General features: G+C 39.6%; 1 protein-coding gene across 5 annotated transcripts in view; it reads left to right on the top strand.

The window, feature by feature from the left end:
- nfat5b (nuclear factor of activated T cells 5b) overlaps positions 1 to 22,823 on the top strand; it is a 41,612-nt gene that overhangs the window by 13,655 nt on the left and 5,134 nt on the right. For 2 of the 5 annotated variants that reach the window (XM_044349412.1, XM_044349392.1), the window contains 11 exons: positions 8,433 to 8,558; positions 11,229 to 11,859; positions 13,109 to 13,298; positions 16,090 to 16,280; positions 16,628 to 16,800; positions 18,173 to 18,307; positions 18,413 to 18,465; positions 19,286 to 19,418; positions 20,058 to 20,132; positions 20,423 to 20,526; positions 20,782 to 22,621. In XM_044349412.1, coding sequence (XP_044205347.1) covers positions 8,501 to 8,558; positions 11,229 to 11,859; positions 13,109 to 13,298; positions 16,090 to 16,280; positions 16,628 to 16,800; positions 18,173 to 18,307; positions 18,413 to 18,465; positions 19,286 to 19,418; positions 20,058 to 20,132; positions 20,423 to 20,526; positions 20,782 to 22,621 — 3,583 coding nt within the window. In that variant the 5' untranslated portion in view covers positions 8,433 to 8,500. Of the gene's footprint in view, positions 1 to 5,616; positions 5,800 to 5,937; positions 6,032 to 8,432; positions 8,559 to 10,584; positions 10,648 to 11,228; positions 11,860 to 13,108; positions 13,299 to 16,089; positions 16,281 to 16,627; positions 16,801 to 18,172; positions 18,308 to 18,412; positions 18,466 to 19,285; positions 19,419 to 20,057; positions 20,133 to 20,422; positions 20,527 to 20,781; positions 22,622 to 22,823 lie in introns of all 5 variants that reach the window. The other 3 variants (XM_044349397.1, XM_044349421.1, XM_044349405.1) reach the window with 3 other exon arrangements.

Genomic DNA, 22,823 nt, shown 5'->3' with positions numbered 1-22,823 from the left:
AAGAGCTACATGCCACAAACCCTGAGCCTGGTGTGACACAAATGACTGCCCTTAGCCTGATTTAAAGTCTGGCTGACTTTCAGTTTTCAAACAACTGGGGAGACTTTCTTTAAGCACCACAGTAGCCCGTCAGAGCTCCAAGAGAAGTAGGATTGCAGGGTGTTAACAATAAAGCAAAAAAGAAAAACAGTAGGACTGATAAGTATAATGGCCTCTATTGTGCACTAAACTGTAGAATAACCACTGGAGACCTTTTCTTTCAACATATTTGAGTCATGGTGTCTATGTAATCCTTCAGCATTCATAACAATTTTCCCAGTAAAATTACAGTAACATTACGGTATCTTTGTCACTTTGAATTGCCCTGATTAAAAGCTGCAACCACAGATTTTTCTCTAAAGCTCAGCACATTTTTGAGGGTGATGAAAATAAAAATAAATAAATATATCTTTATATTAAAAATATCAAAATTTGATTTCCACCAAACCTGATTGCTCTTTTGTTCAAAAGACAGCTATCCTTTTGACTTTAGTTTCTCTGTACACTGAATTATAGGCTGAAATATAAGCTTTGTGAGGAGTTTGGACCAGGTCCAATGTATATTGGCCAGCTGACCTTTCACATAACTTGTGGTCCATATCTACTGAAAATACATGTTAAGGAATGTAAATTGATACCTTGAGCAGTGTTCTGTGCGTGTTGTATACTTTTACTTTTTTATGATCCAGTCGATTCCCCTTTTTTGAAGTATGCTGGTAATAACATAAGCATAAGCAGCCTGTGCTGCACAGTTTGTCAAAAACAACAAAAGGCAAAAGCTCAGTTTAGGGTGATTAAGGCTACAAAGATGATCAAGATGGAAATAGTGACTTAAAGACAGTGCCATAATATATACTCTTGATCATTCCTGACCTGATTCTACATTATTCTCCCTGCTTAACGTTTTCTTTTGGCTTAGGGTTGCTTTTAATCGACCAAAAATGTGTGGTTGTGATGTCTATAACTACTAATTCAACAGGCACAGGGCATCACCCATGCACAATAACCATGATTTCACACGTCCTTTCTGCTTCAGTGTGCTAATTCTCTGGCGTTTCTTCATCATGTGAACATTTTGTCAAGTACAAGAATGGTGTCATAGTACTTCCTTAATGCAGTAACTAGTACTGATAAGTATAATGGCCTCTATTGTGCACTAAACTGTAGTGTAACCACTGTAGGCCTTTTCTTTCAACATATTTGAGTCATTGTGTGTGATATAATCTTTCGGCATTCATAACAAAAAAACCCTGTAAAGTTAAAGGAACTACTGGTAGCTGTGGTCACCAGTGTTTTACCGTTTTTTACAGTGTCACTCCCGTAATTTACTTTTACTGTTAATTACTGTAAAAAATTATAAAGTATCCTGCTGTAGAATGTGAGGTTTACAGTTTGATACTGTAGCTACACCTGCAGTAATATAATGTATTTTTAGTGTTGCTTTTGTAATCTACATTAACAGTTTCTTACTGTAAATGTTGCAGTAAGCAACTGAAAAGTTTTCTAATATTAAACATATTAGTAAAAAGTTTTACATTTAAAAACGCATAAAAACATTAAGCACAAAAGAGGATCAAACAAGTGGCAGCTTTCAAATATGCCAAATATATTCAAGTATGTGTTGGACAAAATAATTCTCAAGGTTCACGCTCTTTCACAAGAGGTCAATGTAAGTCTGTTAATTATAACATCGTGAGCTGCCAGCAAAACTTGAGTCTAAACAGCCACTGCTTTGCAAACTACTGTTAAAAAATATAAAAGCACAAATAAACAGATTGCTGGATAAAATAATATGTAATGCCTTTAAATGTTCTCTGTTTTAATTGGCAGAAGATTGGCATCCAGGCTTCCAGGCTCACAGCTCACTGAGTGAGAAAGACACAAAAATGAAAATTGAGCACAGAGCGAGAGAAAGAGAAAGAGAAATTAAACAATTGAATGGGAGAGATCTATAAACGAGGGACCCCTGACTTATATTTAAGAAGTGACGTAAAATTCTTCAGAAGAATGGTGAGGCTGATTGTCTTCCTAGGAATCACTTTTCCCCACTGGCGTCTGTTCGCCTCTTATGATTAATCACAATGAATTATCTGGAAACAACATTTGTTCGAGTAAACAATATTGCCTAGAAATCGCCTAATATGTCCTAGGTTTTAGTACAGCTTGCCAACAAACTAAGTATCTTTGCAGCAGCCTAGCTACAGAAACACACTTGGGTTGAGCTAAGATAACCAATATAACCACTCTGTCTTTTGGGGCTCAGCAGCCAACATATCTTAAACAACTTGGCTTTGAATCAACTTCAATTGTTATGTGCTTCAGATTTTATGCTATAATTTATCATGAAATGCAAGTGGGATCAACAAGGTGTAGGTATAGATCAGGCTGGTCTAACATTAGCATTCGCTGATATGTAGTTCAAGAAAAAAATAGTCATCCAAATATAATCTTTAAACTAGACTTGCAAACGGCAGTCATATAAGAATAATGTTTAAATACCAGTAATTTAAACTTCCAACTGAAAGAGCGCTACCTGAAAATGCTTTCTTGTGCCTGTCAGGTGCTTGCTAGAATTACCAATTTAATGTTAGCAAAAATTAAACACAGTCGCTAATTGGGTAACCAGATGCACAAATGTAATTCTGTTTTCTGAGTAAGATGTTACTGACCTTTTGGTTTGATTCCACAAAGGAGGATGAACGGTGATTATAAGATGTTGATGGTTGCATGTGGATTCTGTCCCACCATTACTGTGGTGGTGAAAATTAAAATACTGTATTTTACTGTCAAATCTTACAATAGCCTGCTGTTAATGTCTGCTCTTGGTTTTGGCTCCAAAAAGCACCAAAATTTACTGTATTTTACCGCATTTAGTAAGAACGGTACTGAGAGAATTTGGCTGTATTTTTACAGCAATTTTTTTACAGTGATTAGAGACAGACAGCAGTCAAAATGAAAGTTATGCCACCTGTATTCCGCGAACAATAACAACAATGTTCTCTGCAATTTGTGTGTTGCCTATGTGGAACAAAAAAAAGACAGACAGTATACTATATATAGTGTATCATGTTATTAAAACGGTACTTTTCCCTAACATCAGCCTTCATTATCAGTAGTAAAGTATTTGCTCCCCTCAGATAATCTGATTTCAATGACTTGTGACTAGTGACTGAGATAGTGATGAAACAGTGATGACAACAAAGTTTGATTTTTGTAACAGCAGCACCTTTGATAAGTGCCCAACTCATGTCTAAAAAATGCACCACTGATGGAAGAGTCATCATGATGAAATGCAGACATTTGTTTGTGACATACCAAGAACTTGAGGGGCTCACTTTTAACAAGATCACAGTGTTTTTAGAATATGTGATTACTTAGCCTAACACTTAAGATATAATTGATTTATGAACATTAAAGATGTGTAAAAATGCATAAAGCATCCAATAGTTCACCCAATTCCAAATGTTTCCTCCTGGCTCAGTGGTGATTGTTTGAAACTCAACATAGATCACAGCTGAGTTAAGAGAACAACAACAGTGAGTTGGTAGGTAAAAGGATCTTTTAACTAAATCAAGTAGAGTTGTGGTGGCAGCTTTGCAGGCAGGTCATTCATTGATTAACATGTCATCACATTATTTGTAGTTGGGCAGTGTCAATGCTGCCCTGCTTATCACTGCTGTTATAAGTTGTTCCTGATAGTATTTTTGGCTTTTCCTGCACGTTGCTGTCTGGCATCTGTCACTGAAAAATAATTTCTGACCACAGAAGTAACGCCCCCTGGATGCTTGTACTTCATCACATGCATGCTCAACCAGCCTCCCCGTCCATTCATGCTTACAACTTCCTGTCACACCACCTTTACAGTATGCATGCTTCTTTGACATGTTTGTCCAACTTGTAAACATACACTCAGTTGCCAGAATATTAGGTCCACCTAACTAAAACTAGTGCAGTCTAATACAGCAGTACTGCAATACTGTTACCTTTATGAAGATTTTAATGTTATTGTTCAGAGAGGTGTTGGTTCAGCTTTTTTTGGAGGCTGTAGTTTGTGCTACTTTTCAATGTGTGTTGTGTTTCTAATATTTAGTCTACAATATTTAGTCAATATTGAAACATGTTGATCTTTTCTGGATGACTTTCAGGAGGTTCGTAGACACGTGCATTTTCAGAAAGAAAGTCAATAGCCGAGTATGCCTGTGTCTTCATTTATAAGGCCTTGCTATCTAAGTTGCCGAGTTATTTAACATCCTTAGTTGAGCTCAGAGCTAATAACCATGACACAAGGTCACAGAGCAGGTTGGCTTTAAAAGTTCCTCGTACAAACTCTAAACTGGGAAGACTGGTACTATGCACCTCACTACTGGAATGAACTGCAAAACAGCTGCAAGTTAGAGACACTTGTTCCTCTGAGGGACTGTAAAGTTTCACTAGCTGATATTCTTTATAATGTTTGTGATTGTGTTTGTGAAGTAATTTATCTGTGGGTGTGTATGATTGTGATGTGAATTAATAATCTTATTGTGATCCTGTGTATATGTAGGTCTCTCTTGCAAAAGACATCTTGATCTCAATGAGATTTTCTGAATGAATAAAGCTTAATAATAATAATAATAATTAATAATCATTTTTCATTTTACTCAGATAAGGATTGTGTCACTTAATGCAGCATTTAACACTTGGAAAAAATAAATACATTTAAGTGACATCACAATATTCGACATTCAGAATCACAGACTATCTCAGCACTGGATTTATTAGACTGATTATCAATCAAACAATATTTAAGAGTTAAAATAAAAAAGATAAATCAGCCAATATTCATTTTTTAACATAAACAAACATTTTGGACAAGCATCCTTTCAATTTGATAATTTAAGAATTGTACACAGTGAGACATTTTGCAGTTGAAAAATAAACTGTTTAGTGCTCTGCCCAGTTCTGTGTAAATACACAAACAATGACCAAATACAGAAAGGCGCCTTTAGCCAGATTCACAGTTTGTGTCTGAACAGAAGTGTCTTCGTTTGAGGAAACAGAAGTATTCAGCGTAAACCCATGACAACACGGAGAAAAACATCTAAACTCACCAAAAGTGTCCAGCTGACTCAATCAGACCTACTTGCTTCCTTATTGCTTGTCAAAAGTATTAACAGATGAACGTCTGTGCCACCCATTACATTAATGAATGTAAGACCTAAATGTGAATGAATGTATAACTTCATTATCCAATCCAATCCATTGTCCAATCAATTACAATTGGTAATAAACTAATTGAATGACTTGATCATTTATTAATGTCGAACCACAGCTGTGATATATCGTACACCAGTCATGTATTATGCATATTAATTAAACATGAATGGTATACCTACATTATAAAAGGTATTATTTGCAGTATTAGTGCTATCTCTCAGTAGTGATTGGTAACACGTAAGTTAATGTGTGGTGAGATTTTACAGAGATGATTCAGATGTTGTAACGTTGTTGTTCATGTAACATCCTGTAATACCAATGCCCAGTTCTCCATTTGATTTAGGATAATGCTGTTGTATTTTCTCCACATTATCTCACAAGAGACGCAGACGCTCAAAAGACTTGTCCCCTGATCTGTGTTGCTATGGAGTCGCTGGCAGCCTTCATGTAGGCTTGGCTGTAAACATTTCAGGGTTGTTGTACATGGTTTGCTGCAGGTGCCAGCCCCTTCAGTGTTTTTTTTTTCCTTCTCTGCTTGGAATGATCTCCAAATGTACTGACGAGGTGAGCTTAGTCGTATGTTCCAGTCACTTTTTGTTCAGTGGTATTCCACTAAGTTCAATAAATCCACTTTGTATATCTCTATAGCCTAAAATTTTCAGCATTAGTTGGTTATTCTCTTCCTTCATTTCTGCTTGACAGGATTCCACATGACAATACCGCTAACCTGTTGAGCAAGTTGAAGTACAGAAAAGGGTCTGCGAGCACAGTAAACAAGACAGGGAGAGGGAGAGAGGTAGGTGGAGTGGAGGAGGGGGACAGAAGGGGAGTTAAATCAGTCACTCAGCCAAAAACCAGTGCCACGCCCCAGGTGCCAGGGCTAGTAAGAGCAAGCAGCAGGAATGTGAGGGAAATGAATGGGAGTGTAAGTCCTGCCATTCACATGGTGAGTGCTTTCTTTTTTCACCTTTAGCCTGCACTGCTTACCATATAAACGTATCACAAGTTATGAGGAGGATATAAAGAGCAAAGATATTTAACTGTTGGCTCCGAAAATATCTAACTATGCATGAAACTTTTTTTTTGATTTTGATTTGATTTTATGTGTTGCTGGTTTGTTGTTTATCCTTCTGTTAACAGTGAAAACTAAATCTGTGAAGCTGTGGAGGACATTTATCAGAATGTATTAAAGGCATAAGAAGACCTGATCAAAACTAACCACATGAGCACCGTGTCTGTCAGTGTGAATATTTTCAGTTAGACTGTAATCTGTTATTATGATAATCACAGACGGACAGAAAATGAAAGGTTTTCCTCAGTGGTCAGTGGTCTGCACAACATGACTAGTCTTAAGTTAAAATCAAAACATCACGTGGTGAGTGTGTGAGTCAGTACGGTTTATTTCCCAGCTAACCAGGTTGAGCATTTTTTTTATTTTTTCAATCTTCTCCTGCATGAAAGGGACAGTGTTTTGTCACGTGTAAATAAAGAATTGCACTCTGTCTGCTTACAAGGAAACAAATATGCCACAAAATAAGAATTTTCACTTTTTTAAAAAACCGTCCAGGGACTGTGGAAACACTTTGAACAGGCCAGCCAGTGATTCGAGACCACTGCTCTGAGAGAAGAGTACATATTTTCTGTCTGTGCGGTTGGCAATCTGTTTACTGGAAGGGCTGCTCACTCAGAGCACATGTTTCTGCATGTGCAGTCAGTCAGTGAGCCCCAAGAAGACTGTGGAGTTTAAGTGTAGATGCAGGGGCAGAGAAGGTGTTTTTGTGCAGGTGGTGGGGGGGCGTTTGTGTGCATGAGTGCATGTGCATGCATGTGTGTGTGTGATTTTGTTTGGAGAACTTAGCAAATAACCAGCAAAGCCACACTCCAATCCCGAGTGTATGTGTGGTTGAGTATGAGCTATATGAGTTTGCTGAGTCCAGATATAAGCTCCCTTTCTGGGAACCGGCATTCCCTGCTCTTCTAAACCGAGCTGTAAGAGACTGGAGGGCTTTGGGAATGAAGAGGCATGGGCTGGTTTCAGTATGTCCCAGGTTTGTCTATTGTACACAGCGAGTGGTAACAATGGGAGGGTTAAGTATCTGATATACACACCGAACCCTGGGACTCAGCTGCAAGTAATTAAAGCTGGCAGTTGGCAGAGAAGAGAGTCAGGCGACTGTAATGGCCGCTCTAAGTTCATACCATAATATTTGGATGATGAATCAGGCTGCTAGTAAAAGTGTTGTCATGCTGTTGACCCAAGGCTTTCTCCCCCTCCCCATGTCCTGTGGGCCCTGAGGGAGGCACAGAGAGGAGAGAGAAAGGCTTTGTATCACCCCGCTGCCTGTTTGTAATGAGATCTGCTGTTTATTTTGGTGTGCATCAGCTTTTGCTTTTACCTCAGTAGTTGTGTAATTTTGTGCTTTTTTTCATGCGGTTTTGTACTCCCTAAGGTGTATTTAGAACCCCTAGTTATTATTTTTGTAATCCGGCTCTCGTCACAGGCCTTGAGACTACGTTGTGGCAGAGGGTTAATGTTTTTTTAACTTGGAAAGGTGGCTCGTCTTTCAAATAAAGTTAAAGGTCCCGATCAGAATCGTCATCAGGTCGCTGCACATTTATTCCCACTTTTATGTTAGTTTTTTGATTCCTTTCGGTTTCTCAGAGTCTGTGGGAAAGCTAACAGATGTTGACAGGAATTGGACATATTTTTCAAATTAATGTCATGATCTTGGAGAAGAAACACAACAGTGTTTTCATGAATCTTCAGTACGTGTAGCCAGCGGCAGAGTTTGGCAATAACAAAGAGGTGGAAACCCGTTTGGCGTCTGAATTGAGGCTGGTATTATCATGCATTGTTCTCACAGACATAGCTCGGTATCATGGGTATTTCCTTGTCATTTACCAGATTTGTTGCCAACCAGACAGCGGGAATGTTCTTACAATTGTGAAAGAGTGTGGTGTGGTGTGACATGTAAGATGTAACACAGTGATTACAACATCAGCATGAAATCTAATAGAATTAAAAAGAAATGATATTCCTGAGGAAAGCATGATTAAAACAACAAGAATTCATGCCATTTTTGGGGTTTCCTACAACAACTGATGCATTTAAATTGTAATTCTCATTCTACCAAGTCAAAAGCTCTCAAGTTCCTGTTAGTATGTCACCTTATTATTCTTTTTATTTCTCTCCACAGAATCAGTGTATGACCTTCTTCCTAGAGAGCTGCAGTTGCCTTCCTCCACTCAGCAGAACCCAAAAATCATGAGTCAAAAGAGCGGCGGAGAGGCAGGGCCTCCCCCTTCAGTTGCTGTAGCATCAGGTAGGATCCTGCTCCTCTTTTCCTTATTTCTCCCTTTATTTCATCCCCGGAACTGATCATGCTCCACCTCAAAAAACACAACCCATGCAACAGTCTGCACCTGAATCCAAACAAACACCTGCATAAGGCAGGAAAGCCAGTCAGACAAGAGGGTATCTGTGATCCTGAGATATCAGTCGAAAAAACTGCTTAAGACAAAAGTTATGTCAGTGTCAACATGGTTAGGGGAATATTGTTGTGATTACTTTTGATCTGTTTTATGTTGTGGTGTCTTGCAGCAACAAAGTTTTGAAATGGAGGTCATGGTCAGCGGTTTTTTTGTGACATAGACTTAGTGTAAAATTGCGTAATGCTTTAAACGTCTGTGTACGCACAGTACTTGATGATGATGTGAGAGCCCAACGAAGCTCATTACTTAACAGTTTTATATATTCTGCAGAACGAACTTTTTCAGTTATTGACATCTTGGTTATAAAAGGGTCATTTGCAACTTGAAAACATACATATTGGTCTGGCATGCTTTAGATGAATACTGTGTTTTGTTGGATGCGTCATGACTAGACAGCTGCTCATTTATTCAGATCTTTTTGCCAGTCATGACAGAAGTTATGGGTTTCACTGACAATGAGCAGTTTGGATTGTCTGATTTATGCTGACATTTAATATCATAGAAGAACAAGCAAGTTTAGTGTACAGTACATACAAAACACAAGACATACAGGTTTGAAGCTTATTTAAGGACTCCTGTTTAGTTCTTAGAAATCAAAGCATAATATGTTTCTATTGGGACATCTTCAACAAGACACACTAATGCTTCGTCACATTTCTCCCCTTTTCCCTTGACCCTTCATGTTCTTATTGTGCGTTCACATCAAACATAGTGGTGTCCCAATGCAAAACATATTTGGCAAATAGTCGAAGATGAAAAGTTAAGGGCAGTAACACATCAGTGAAGCTTCCCTTGTCCTGATGGGCTCTGATCATCACAAAAACAACTCATGTACTCAAAACTGATTCATACTAATTAGTTTTTTAAAGCACTCAGAGCATTTTAACATTTTTTTTACTTCAATCCACTTGGCCATCAGAGTAGTTTTTAGTAGTTTTTTCATCACCGTAGTCAAATATGAAACAATTTTGACATTTCGAGTGTTCATCGCTATAGCTGATTTGCTTTGCTTCTCGTTGAAGCGTCCAGGCTTTACAGTGAGTTTCAGTAAATCCAAAAGTTTATTCTGTATGGCTGTCAGTGTTGCATTGTGGGAAATTTGGCTGTATCAGGACGAAAATGAACTAGATTTAAGTTGACATGGAAGTATAAGTTTTACTGAAAACTGTCAATAACATCATCTGGCTCTTTTCTTTCTTTCTGCTTTTTTTGTAAGCTTAAAGTTCTGAAGTCACAATCATGTTTGTTCTTTCAAAAATAGGTTTTTAGACAGATTTCACAGTGACATGCAGTGTTTAGCAAAACAGTTATGTTAAAATGTTTTTTTTTTTACTTGCAGCACTGTTTTTGCTGTTTTTAAATCTTTCACGGCCCTCATATTGTGACTAGGATATAATGAGGGTAAACGCTCATAACCTTTGTCTCAAAATATATAATAGCATTGAATAACCAACAGTATCTGTTCATAGATTTGGGATGTTTTGAGTTTGTGATCTTATATGTCTTTGTGTTTTGATACTTGCTCAAAATGACACTACCTCCATACATTTTCTGTGCCTCTCTTTCTTTCCAACTGTCTGTTTTGCAAACTAATGAGTCACCAAACAATCCCGAATGTCAGCAGCGGTCTAACGCCTTTTACGATCTGCAACTTAACCACACTCTTCCCCACTCTTCATCTAGTTCAATGTGACTATTTCAATGCTTTTTAAAATTACAGTGTATGTCAGCATGCTGGAGCAACAGTTTTTTTGACAAACAAAATATCCTGTTATCTTTTTTTTTTTTTTTTTTTATCTGAATAAATTTTTACTGTTCAGCTCTTATTGCTCATTCGCTGTCTCATTTTTATTCCAGGAAGTTCCCTCTGAAGCAGGGAGTGTCTGCATATAAAATGGTCTGCAGTTCTCTGCTTCATAGGTCAGAAGCTTGTTTATTTTGTCTCTGTGGCTACGTTCAGTCCCAACAAAATTATCTGAACTTTTATAGCAAAAAAAAAAAAAGAAAGAAAAAGAAATAAAATAAAAGCTCCAATAATTGGCATGCATCATCTTGTACAGATTACTGTTTTGAACTTCCCTCTCCATTTCATCAATTTTTCAGTCAGTTGAACATCAACAAAATGCTAGTATTAATGATAAATTCATTCATATATTTGATATATTTTTCCATTTTAGTAGTTAATTTATTCACAAGCGTTTAAAGTTTTTCTCAAAATCTTTAAAATAAAGGGGACTGCTCACCTGTTGATTTTTTTTGGCCCCTTTTTAGTCACACCTACACTGTGCTTCATGTACTGTACACTTACACATCCTCACACACGCACACACACACACATAAGATCCAGTGAAAAGGGGGGAATTTTAATTGGATGAACAAATAAATACCAAACAAAAACAAAAAAAATAAACAATCATGAACAAATTTAGCTGCTTAAACGGGACTGCTAGCCAACACTGGTTGAGAAGCCTTTATTTACTGTCTAATTATTTGCACTGTAGATGCCATGTCCTCTTCTATGACCATGGAAGGCCCCCGCAGTGCTTTTTCCACCTCTTCCAGCTCCACAAAGCATTCCAGTTCTTCAGCAAGTGACCAGAACCCAGTTCACAGTGGCAATGTCGACCCAGAGGATGCCAGGAATTGCAGAACGGTACCAGAAGTTGTCGGAGCAGAGGGTGGGAATGGTAACAGCAACAGTGGCGGCAACTGCAGGGGTACCAGTGAGCTTGGAGGAGGGAGAGGTGTAACGTCCCAGGAGGCCCAGGCACATCACCAGATGACCCCGTCAAAGCGCCGCACTGTACTGAACATCTCTCCACCTCCACAAGACTTGTTTGATGATAGCCGTATGTCCTGTCAAGAAGAAACATCCCTGGACTCAGAGCAGAGCAACAACATCTGGATGGATGACTCTCTCTCCAACTTCAGCATCGTGAGCAGTGTCTCTTATAATGACAACACAGAGGTGCCACGAAAATCCCGAAAACGTACCCCTCGCCAAAGACCTGGGCCTAAGTCTGTACCTGCAGAGGAGGCCAGCATGGATGTGTTTGATGCAGACAGTGCCAAAGGCCCGCACTTTGTCCTGTCACAACTAGGCCCTGACAACAAGACCGGCCAAAAAGGAAGGTTAGTTTGAAATATTTGATCTACCTTTGGCATGTTGGGTTGCAATGGGCAGATCATCAGCTGCTCCACATCTCACAAAGTTGTCAAAAGAAACTTAACCAACAAAGTTCCTTAGTAAGGTGTTTAGCCACCACGAGCTACCAGAAAAACTTAAAAGCCGCTTGTCATAGATTCTCTAAGTCTCCAAGAGCACCATTCTTACAAAACATATTCCCGTATTTGGTGTTTTGACATCAGACATGTTGCTCCAAAATCCTCTATAGGTGTTCAATTGGTTTGAGATCTGGTGACTGTGAAGGCCATAGGATAAGATTCTGTGACCCCTTGTTATTTTTCCTCTCATATATATCATTTTCCTGTAATTTGTCACCCATTATTGACCATACAAAACAACAAGTTCACTTACTTTAGGAATTTGTTTATTCAGTTTCTCTTGTTGGTAGTGGCACAATTAAGTTGGTAAGTAGGTACTCATCATTAGTCTTCATTTATGTTACCATTGTCCTAAAGTGCCTCCTGGATAATCTCACACAGCACTCATCCTGATTGTCAGAATAGGTATTATTAGGAAATGACACATTGAGACACATTGCACAACAGATGGAAATCTTCAGCAAACTACTCTAAACTCTCTACTGGCTCTAAATTTCCCACCACACTTTGACTGAAGAAGAGCGGTTAGATCAGAGGGGAGGGAGGGGCAGGATACTGAAGTACAAACAATGGTCAGCCAGAGTGAATCACAGAGCCTCTCTCAAAGACCTAGGATAAGCAGAGCAGATTAAATAAACAGATAACTCTGAACGCTTTAAGAGCTGGGGATAGAATATGCTTGGTTGATGGAGGGCCTCTTAACTCTGCATTGCACAGAGCACCATGGCAACTTCAGAGCATTTTCACTGTTGCAGCTACTAAAGCAATTTTAGAGCAATAGGTTGAATTGTTCCAAAAATTCAACAATTTTCAGGCAAATACATACACTGATATTTGATATTGGGGCAATGCTGTGCTGTGCCTTAAACTTTGATAATAAATGGGGAGTTCTGAACCTAAAGTTGGTGTCAACAGTAGCACAGATCATCCTTTCTTATAAAAGACTAACAACAGGTTCGTGGTCTGTCAAAGTAAGTTGAGGGCATGCTTTTCTTTGTCAGAAGATGCCAGCTAGGTTGTATGCATTACAATTAAATTGCTAGAAAATGTTTGAATCAAAGGTGATCTGTTGATGTCAAATCAATCTTTGCTGCAGTTCTCAAGACGATCCTCAGACAACTAATCAGAAAGGAGGAACTCTGTCGATGCAATACCCGCAGAAGAGTGAGGGGAAGGAACTGAAGATCCTGGTCCAGCCTGAGACTCAGCACCGAGCTCGCTATCTGACTGAAGGCAGCAGAGGGTCAGTGAAGGACCGCACTCAGCAGGGCTTCCCTACTGTAAAGGTAACTGTTAACCCTTAACAGCCTTGGATGTGAGTTCTGTAGTCACTAATGTGTTGACCTTTCTGTTATGGTCACTTAGCCATTTGTTTCCTCTTTAGCAAACGTCCCCATTAACTGGCTTCAAGCTGTTGGTCAAAAACATTTCAGTGAATGAAGGTTAAGTTAATAATTGAGTCATTGCCAGAGGTTATATTATATGTTATATATATATGTGTGCAGGTTTTGCTGTTTATAGAGCTTATGAGTAGTGGGGCAACAAGTATGTTTTGTTGGAGGTGAAGGAGTAAAGCTCATTGAATCATTATCTGTAGAGGTTTAATGTGCTTGGTAGGGATATCTCAGTCAAGTTTTGTTTCCCCCCAAATGGAGTCCGTTGATACTGATTGTGAAGTCTAATCTTTATGTGTTCTATATCTACGCTGCATTATGGTTCCTTTTAATATTCTGTATGTTCCAATTTTTTTATGGCATTATGTTTTTGGGTTGTCCGTCCGTCCCATTCTTGTGAACGCAATATCTCAGGAACGCCATGAGGGAATTTATTCACATTTGGCACAAACGTCCACTTGTACTCAAAGATGAACTGATTAGATTTTAGTGGTCAGAGGTCAAAGGTTAAGGTCACTGTGACCTCACAAAACATGTTTTTGGCCATAACTCAAGAATTTATATGCTAATTATGACAAAGACACAAATGTCTGACAGGATGTTGAAGTGATGACATTTTATATCCAAAAGGTCAAAGGTCAACTTCACTGTGCCATCATAATGTTCTGCATTCTTTTCTGGCCATTATTCAACACCATAAGTCAGGAGCAGAAGGGGAGATTGTGACCATATTTCACATTTGGTCAGATACTGAAATAGTGAAACAAGTCTTGGCTGCCCACCTTGAAACTGTGTTGATTTTTTTAGATCTTCTTTGCTGCCGGTTTGAAGATGTGTGAAGCATCCATGTTTTAGAATTTGTAGCTTCTTTGCATTTTGCTTTCCCAAGGTACTTGTATGAGTCCACTCTCTTCACTTCCTCTCCCTGGATGACAACCAGGACAGCGGGCCTCCTGTCCCTCTGGTAGCCCAACACAAGCTCATTGGTTTTGCTGATATTGAGCTTCAGGTGATTATCGTTGCACCATGTGACAAAGCTCTCTATCAGTCCTCTGTCCTCCTCTGTAAAAATAGCCTCTAAGTGAAGACAGCATGTTTCTCACTGGAAAAAATTCACTGGAATCATACTTGTCAATATAGTGTTGACTTCCATTTCGCCAAAAAATACACTTAATACCTTTTATTAAATTCCTTTGAAGTCTTCACTACAAATATTATATGAGTCTGGACAGACATGGATGCAAACTGCAACTTGACTGGTTGGCGGAGGCATAAAACTGCAAGGCGGTATTTCTAGTTTGTATTTTATATCTGGAGAGAGGAGCGTCATTGTGGCACTGTTGTTTGGACTTGATTCAGCACTTTTGTGGTATGATGGTATTTCTTGATTCATCCTCAGTGTCTTGTGTTTAAAGCTGACAGTTTGACTTCAGGATGGCACTAAATTAAAGCATATGGAGTTTCCAAATTGGAGAGGGTTCATTTTCAGAGGAATGAAAATGCTCTTGATAGTTTTTAAGACAATCTGACTATTAGATTTTGATAATCCCTGTGTTCAGCTGGACATTTGGAGGAAAGGTAACAGAATCAGTTATATTTTGTGAAACTGCAGTCTTGAGTCCTGTTCCTCTCGTCATCATTCATGAATGTGATAATTAGTTCTCATAGTAAAAGAAATCAACCACTGTAGACCCTTCATTAACTGACAGGAATTACATTTTTCCTTGAGTCGTTTAAGAAGTAGGTGGAAAGCAGAGACTCTTCGATCAAGCTTCTTTCAGGGTTCAATGGGTTCAACAGCATTGCTGTTGTAGATTTATGGAAATTGTCACTGTTACCTCACCTGACAAAAACTTGGACCACAGAAGAAACTGTTGAGGGTGTTATCATAACCAATTTTAAAATTATCCATGTAATAGAGAAATGAAACCTTATCATGTTTCCAGATCATTATTGTACCTCTCTGGAGCCTAGATAAGGATCATAGATATGAGTAAAGACCAAGGAAGCTGGAAAAGGAACTGTGCCAGAACAGGGACATTGTCTTGTGTTTAATCATTATTTTCCAGTTGCTCACGCTAGTGGGAGAGGTGATGAAACTGGTCAGTGCAGCAGGGGAAGTTCTGTTGGATCACTTACCAGGTTGTTAGTACTGCCAGGGCTCATGAGCAACAGGTGGACACAGAGGCAAAAAATGGACATAAGAGTCAGAAATAGAAGGCAAGAGCAGAAGATAACAAACACAAGAAAGCTTTTAAAAGGTTGACCTGATTGCACAAGAAGGGGGATTGTCATATTGGGGGAAGGCGCTGTTACTAGGCAGGACATGAGGCTTGATTGCTTGGTGAAAAGATGCCAAAACATACTGAGGGCATCTGCTGGACAGGTAGGGCAAAACATGTAGAAAACATGAGGAGACAAAGGAACAGGTTCAGCTACAGGACATGATAGGACAGGATAGGACAAGACAGGATAGGATAGTAAATTATCTAATCCTTACCATGTCGTATGACATTTAGTTCTGCTTTATTAAGTTTTAATATAAAAGTACTTCAGTCTTGTACCAAATGTCCTGCAAAAAAAAATGATTGTCTCCAACTGCACCACCCTCCTACATTATGTATCAAATTCCGATCTTAATTCATTGACTCATTTTAACATATTCCTTCTCTTTTTTTCACAGCTGGAAGGGGTGAATGATCCGGTGGTTTTGCAGGTGTTTGTGGGCAATGATACTGGACGTGTGAAGCCTCATGGATTTTACCAAGCTTGCAGGGTGACCGGCCGCAACACCACGACTTGCAAGGAGGTGGACATTGATGGCACAACTGTCATTGAAGTGTCTCTAGATCCAAGCACCAACATGACACTAGCGTACGTACTTTCTTTGAGTGTTAAACTTTGTGTGTGTGCTAAAATGACTCTTATTAAAGATTATGTTTTAATATAATCAGACAGAGCCCTATTCAAGCAGCAACAACAGAAAACAGTAAATGATTTCAGTAGTCAAATACACATATTATGACCACAATTATAATCATCTTTATCTGGTTGGTTTGTTTATGTTTATGTTAAAAAATGTATGTATTATGTTAACTTGTATGTCAACCTGTTGTCCTTTGTCTCTCCTGGCGTTATGAGATTCATAGGTACTCTAGTTAAGTAAGATTTTTTTTGTCTAAGTTGCAAGTTTTCCAAGCCGACATTATCTGTCTGTGCAGGGTGGACTGTGTTGGGATCTTGAAGCTCCGTAATGCTGATGTCGAGGCTCGCATTGGTGTGGCTGGGTCGAAGAAGAAGAGCACACGTGCTCGGCTGGTGTTTCGGGTCAACATCCCCCGTCCAGATGGTTCAGTGCTGACACTTCAAACTCCATCATCTCCAATCCTGTGTAGTAAGTGAATCTCTTTATGTTTTAACTCATTGTTGAGTCTCTGTGGATATGCTGTTATATAAACTGGGATATTGAGTGAACTGTAGAAAAGTAAAGGTGTAGATTGCTTAATAATTGTTTTAATAATTACCAAAAGTATTTTCTCCTCTTAATCAGAGAGGCTCTGTTTCTAAAGTTAAATGTAACCTGAAGTCAGGAGAATGTTGTCTTTTGATGTCAGCGTTTGGAGACAATGTGTAAAGATCCCTTCAGATTGTTATTTAATAATGCGAACAGTATGAGGGTGTGGTTGGTTTCATAAACAGGAAAGACGCTTAGGGCCATAAGAAAGTTTCTGTGTGAGTTGGGAGAGAGACAGGGGAGAAAGAAAAGGAAAGGACGAAACAATAGAAGTGTGTGGACTTGTATTGTTTACACAGAGCCAGCGTGCAATCCAGGGAAATATCTTTCCACAAAACGAAAAAAAATGTAATGCCCCTTGGCGTGCGTGTGTGTGTGTGTGTGTGTATGTGGTGCAGACTAGTGAAAGAGGTATGTTATGAAATGTTGAAGGGAAAGGGAGGGGGTTTTGAGTCATTTAAAGGTCTATAACAAATATCCAGTATTTGAAATGTATTAAAACATCAGATCTTTGTTATTCTTACATAAACAAGCAGTGTCAAACTCTACGTATGAGCCTGTTTAAGTAAATGTCAGCTGGCATGGTGCCATTTGTACTCAAGTCAGTTTTCACTTATACATGTTGGTCATTTGTTTCATGAGTGTGAAAATCTATGATTTTAATACTTCAGACAAAAATTATTAAATTATCTCTGTAGATATCAGGGTCCAGAAACCCTCTAGCCACACAAAACCTTATAGCTCTTCATGACAAAGATTGGTTACTTCATGTAACATACTAATTTATTTAGGTATTTATGCATTGATTGTTTATCTGAAAGTGTCCAACAAAATCATTGTATCATGTTGAAGTGTTTGGTAAAAGTTTCATCTAAATATAAAATGCAATTTCTACAACTTTCCTCACTGCTTAGGGGTCATTATTTTTCATTTATAACATAATAAAAATAAATCAATGAATCAAATGGAATTAATTTGGAATATTAAAATATAGATGAAAAAATTATTTTAAAAAATCAATAGTACACCAATCCAGATGATTGTTAATTGAATTACTTTGAGAGTTAATCAGCTGCTCATTTGCATTTCCTGGGCTGCCTCAGTACCAGAGTACCTAATTTACTGTAAAATGCAGTGTATAGTGTCTCCTTGGTGCAGGAAACATAACTTTTGGATGTGTAGTGACATTAAATCTGGTGGAAAATGGTCTGTTTAATCTATACAATATTGTGCATATCTGCTCTGTCTCCAGCCCAGCCTGCAGGGGTGCCTGAAATCCTGAAGAAATCACTACACAGTTGCTCAGTGAGGGGTGGAGAAGAAGTCTTTATCATTGGCAAGAACTTCCTCAAAGACACCAAAGTCATATTTCACGAGAATGTCTCTGGTAAGAAATTAGTCACTTAACAAATATGTTTGTCTGTGGGGACTTAGGGTTCATGCATTCTTTATTGTTCCCCTCTCAACATGCTACATCTTCTTTCTGTTTCAGATGAGAAATCGTGGAAGGCAGAGGCTGACATCGACATGGAGCTGTTTCACCAGGTAAAACGCGATTGTTTCTTGTGTTATTTTTGAACCAAATGACTAATGCCAGTTACTAATGAACTGAGTAGATAGAAGTAGCCATTTAAGATTTGTATGGGGCTTTAGATGTAATCATCTTAAACGGCTGCTGGTTCAAAGGTTTGAGTACTCTCATTGTGTTCTGACCTAATTACACACAGTCTCAGAGGCTATGCTGAGTGTGTCTCAACAGTCCAGTTTAAACCTTTGCCCTTGTAAACAAAGTGATCAGGAGTAAATGAATTGATAGATGCAGCTAATAGAAACAGCTCTTGTGTTTAACTCACTCAAAGTCCTTTTGATTTTTGATACAAACAGTTTTGTTTACATTAAGTTTTTCTGACTGAAATCTACAGTGTCTCAGCAAACATACTGAATGCATTTGCTACCTCAAAAATCATTGCAGTTACAGTTTTACAGCCACCAGGTGTTCTGTAAAACTGTGTAAAACTGAGACATACAGTGGTTGTCATCCTTTTCATTTAATACATATGGCTTTAGTAGATATTAAACTTTGAGATAGGCCTAGGGATGTTAAATGTAATTACCCTTATTAATTAACCTGAAACTGATAAGTATTTGAAGGTCAAAAAATGAAAAAAGTAAAAATGAACACAAAATTAGCTATTTTCATGTTCAAACCTTTGACATCATCTGATAAATTGAAATAACAAATCCACTCGACAGAATGTTGAGTTTCCACCTACAATCAGTGCAGAAATGTATTGCATATGTATCCAACTTATTCTTGTATTTGCTCTTCTTTTCTGATTTCATTTTTCTTATGATCAACCCCAAGAATCACTTGATAGTGAAGGTTCCTCCGTACCAGAACCAAACCATCACCTCTGCAGTGTGTGTGGGAGTCTACGTGGTGACCAATGCAGGGAGATCTCATGACGTTCAGCCTTTTACCTACACTCCAGATTCAGGTTTGTTCCAGTCAATTTCAATTTATCTACTAAACTGCACAAAGTTTCTCTTTATCTGTTTCTTTTTACAATCATGTGATAGAAAGACAAGTTTAAGTGGTAATCAGTGCTCTGTTTAGATTATGTCATTATTTACACAATTTTTTAGATTACTTGCTGGCACCATAGTTGACTGACTGTTTATCAGCTGGAAAACAGAAACAAGCTGTATTGTAGTTAAACACCCCAAATAGTAAGAAATATTTATTTTACACACATTTTTTGTAATTAAAAAACACAGAAACAAAAGCAGCATCACAGTTTTGTTGGGTTTATGCTTACAAGGTCTTTTTTTAATATGTCGTACTCAACACCACCACCCGCAGTTCAGTAGGATTACAGCAATTATTAGCAAAACCTCTCCGGAGCATAATATGCAGCTCATTTCTCAACACAGGAATCCATAGTCATCCACAGAAAGAACTGTCTTTCATCAGCGTTTTTGTTATTTGCAAGGTCCTGAGTACAAAACTTTGAAAGATGTGATCAACAAAGGAACTTCTTTTCTAAAAGCATGAATGTTATGCTGCAGATTTACATTGACTGTCCTGTGTTGTTGGCTTGTAGATTTTAAAAATGTGCTGATGTTTGCTCTTGCAGCAAAGAATGATGTTTCCGTGAAGAAAGAGGCGCCCTCTCCAGTGAAGACTTGTTCTTTTGATGAACAAATTAAAGGTTATTTTCTCTTTGTTAACTACAGTACATACCCTTGATTGCAGCTTTTACCCTAGTTGTGTGTATTTAAGAAGGCAAAATATTTAGAGAAATGGACTGAGTTCAGGAGTCGCCCATAACACTGCACAGGCCTCTGTTTACCTCCCATTTAAAAGCATTGCATACACTGTAGTCTAGTGCCTACATTATTACACTTTTTACCTCTCATTGGACTTGACCGTTGTTTGTGGGGTTTTAAAAAAAAAACATTTAAAGCATATAATGTAATATACTCCTTGTTCTTGTCACAGTTCTAGATAGTGCCTTGATGCCTTCGATGTTGCCTCTAGTAAAACGAGAAGAAGTCACTCCGATGGAGGTAACCAGCAACCTCCAGTCCTCCGGAGTATTTAAGGTGATGTATTGTAACTTAAAACATTAGCAATACTTTTTACACTGTCAAAACATTTTAAATTGGATAGAAGTTGTTTAATATAGCAAATTACATACAGTAAAAGTTCAGTAAAATTCAGTTCAGCTCATACTTTATTGTCTAGAGGAGAGGATTTATTGTAGACACAATTATCAGTAAGAATAACACAATGAAACTGCATAACAGAAGAGCTAAATAAAGCCACATCTTTTATCTTCTGTTTTGTGTTGCCAGCAGACTGGTGACCTGTGCCCAGCCCAACAGAACCCAGACATGGCTGCAGGCCATCTAAATAAGAACAGACCATTCTCCAACAACCTGTCTCAGCCTGCAGGTGACCCTGACAAAGGCCAGACTCCTGTTTTTACCAATACAGAGCCCTTAAGCACTATCCAGAAGCAGGACATTGCTGCCACCAGCTCCTACTCTGTGCCAGCAGACTCCCTGCTCCAGCAAGGCTCACAGCAGTTCCTCCTGGAGCCAAGAGAGGGCCTTGGCCAGGAGAGGCCAGGCAGTGGCTCTGGATCTGTGGGGAGGTTGTGTGGTGAACCTGCACCTCAACAGCAGCAGCTACCCATGTTCCCCCCAGACGAAGTGGCCCAGTTGGAGGAGGCAGTGAGACAACTTAAAGCCAAAGGGTACTGTCGCTTACCACTTCAGGCTGAAAACCCGATGGCTAAACAGCAGCAACACATTCAGCACCAACAACAAATCCAAAAACAGCAAATTCAGCAGCAGCAACAGCAACAAATTCAGCAACAACAGCTTCAACAGCAGCAACAGCAGCAGGTTTTGGAGAATCTACAGCAGCAGCTGTTTCAGTCACAGATTCAAATGCAGTGCGGCATGTTTCAGGATGCCTCTCAGGGCAAGAACGCAGAGCAGCAGAGCTCGTCACAAGGGGTGGTGCCAAACCAGGGAACCCTTTTCCAGCAGGCTCAGCAACAGCAGCAGCAGCAGCAGCAGCAGCAACAGCAGCAACAGCAGCAACAAGCAGCTCTGTTTCAGCAGGCTAATGACCTGCTCTCTATTCAGACCAACTTCCTCCAGCAGACTCCCTCACACCCGTCACCACCAATGTTCCACAATCCCAGTTCTTTGGCTGAAACACAAGATCCACAGGGGGCTCTGTTTCATACTCAGAAAGCCTCTCGCGCTCAGGAGCAGGTCCAGGCCGCTCTCTTCCAAAACACCATGACAGTACTACAGTCCCCAGACCAACAGCCCTCAACCCCAAGTCTTTTCCTCCCTCAGACATCCCTGCCGTCTCAGCTTACGACCAGTAGTACTCAACAACAGCAGCAGCAGCAGCAGCAGCAGCAGCAGCTGGCCTTTCTAAGTGCTCTACAGACCCCTGCCCCTGAACCTCAGTCAGTTTTTCAGGCTCAGACCCAGCTCTCTCCTATTCAGCAGAGAAGTCCCATGGATCAGCAACAGCCTTCCCAGCCTCAGCCCCACACACAACCAGCTCAGCAGGCGTCTCTGTTTCAGAACATCTCCCAACATCCATCTGCAAACACACTTTCTCCAGGCCAACAGCAGCAACAGCAGGCTGGCCTACTGTTCTGTAACAACCCCCTGTCTACTGCGGACCAGACCCCCAGTCTCCTGTTCAGCAGCCAGGGCCAGATGCCTCCGTTGACCAGCAGCAGTCTAGTTTCCCAAGAGCCCCAAAACCCCTCTCTGCTTTTTTCCCAAGCCAGCATGGTGACAGTGAACCAGCAGGATCGCTCTGAGCCTATGGCCTTAGGGAACCCCACAGATCCACGCCAGCAAGTGCTGTTCCAGGACCAACAGCCGATGCAACTTGGCAACAGCTCAAACAACCGGCAGGAGCAGCCTGTGGGCCTCTTCATGCCTCAGTCTAACATGGCCTCTCTGCAGGGGGGATTGGCTCCTCCAGAGCTCACACAGTCAGCCATGTTTGCCTCACAGAACGGTGTGGCGAACCTCCAGACGACCACCTCTTCACCTGTTCAGCAGCCAGGGACTCTGTTTCAGTCCGCTGTCAGTGGGACCATCAATCAGCCCAGCCAGCCTCAACAACCTGGTCTCTTTCTGTTTGGTATTCAGAATGGTAAGAAATTCACTAACTAGGTGCACGCCTTTAGAACAGTTGAGATGGCGGAAATGATGCAAACCATTGACCATAGTTCGACTTTTTGGGGAAATTCACTTATTTGCTTTCTTTCCAAGAGGTAGATGCAAAGATTGATACTACTCTTATGTCTGTATAGTACATATGACGCTTCAGCGTGAGAAAATATCAAACTATTCCT

Source organism: Thunnus albacares, chromosome 1 (genome assembly GCF_914725855.1).
Source record: "Thunnus albacares chromosome 1, fThuAlb1.1, whole genome shotgun sequence".
Classification (NCBI taxonomy): Eukaryota; Metazoa; Chordata; class Actinopteri; order Scombriformes; family Scombridae; genus Thunnus; species Thunnus albacares.
Note: the sequence above shows the minus strand (reverse complement) of the source record. Positions and strands in the feature narration are given on the sequence as shown.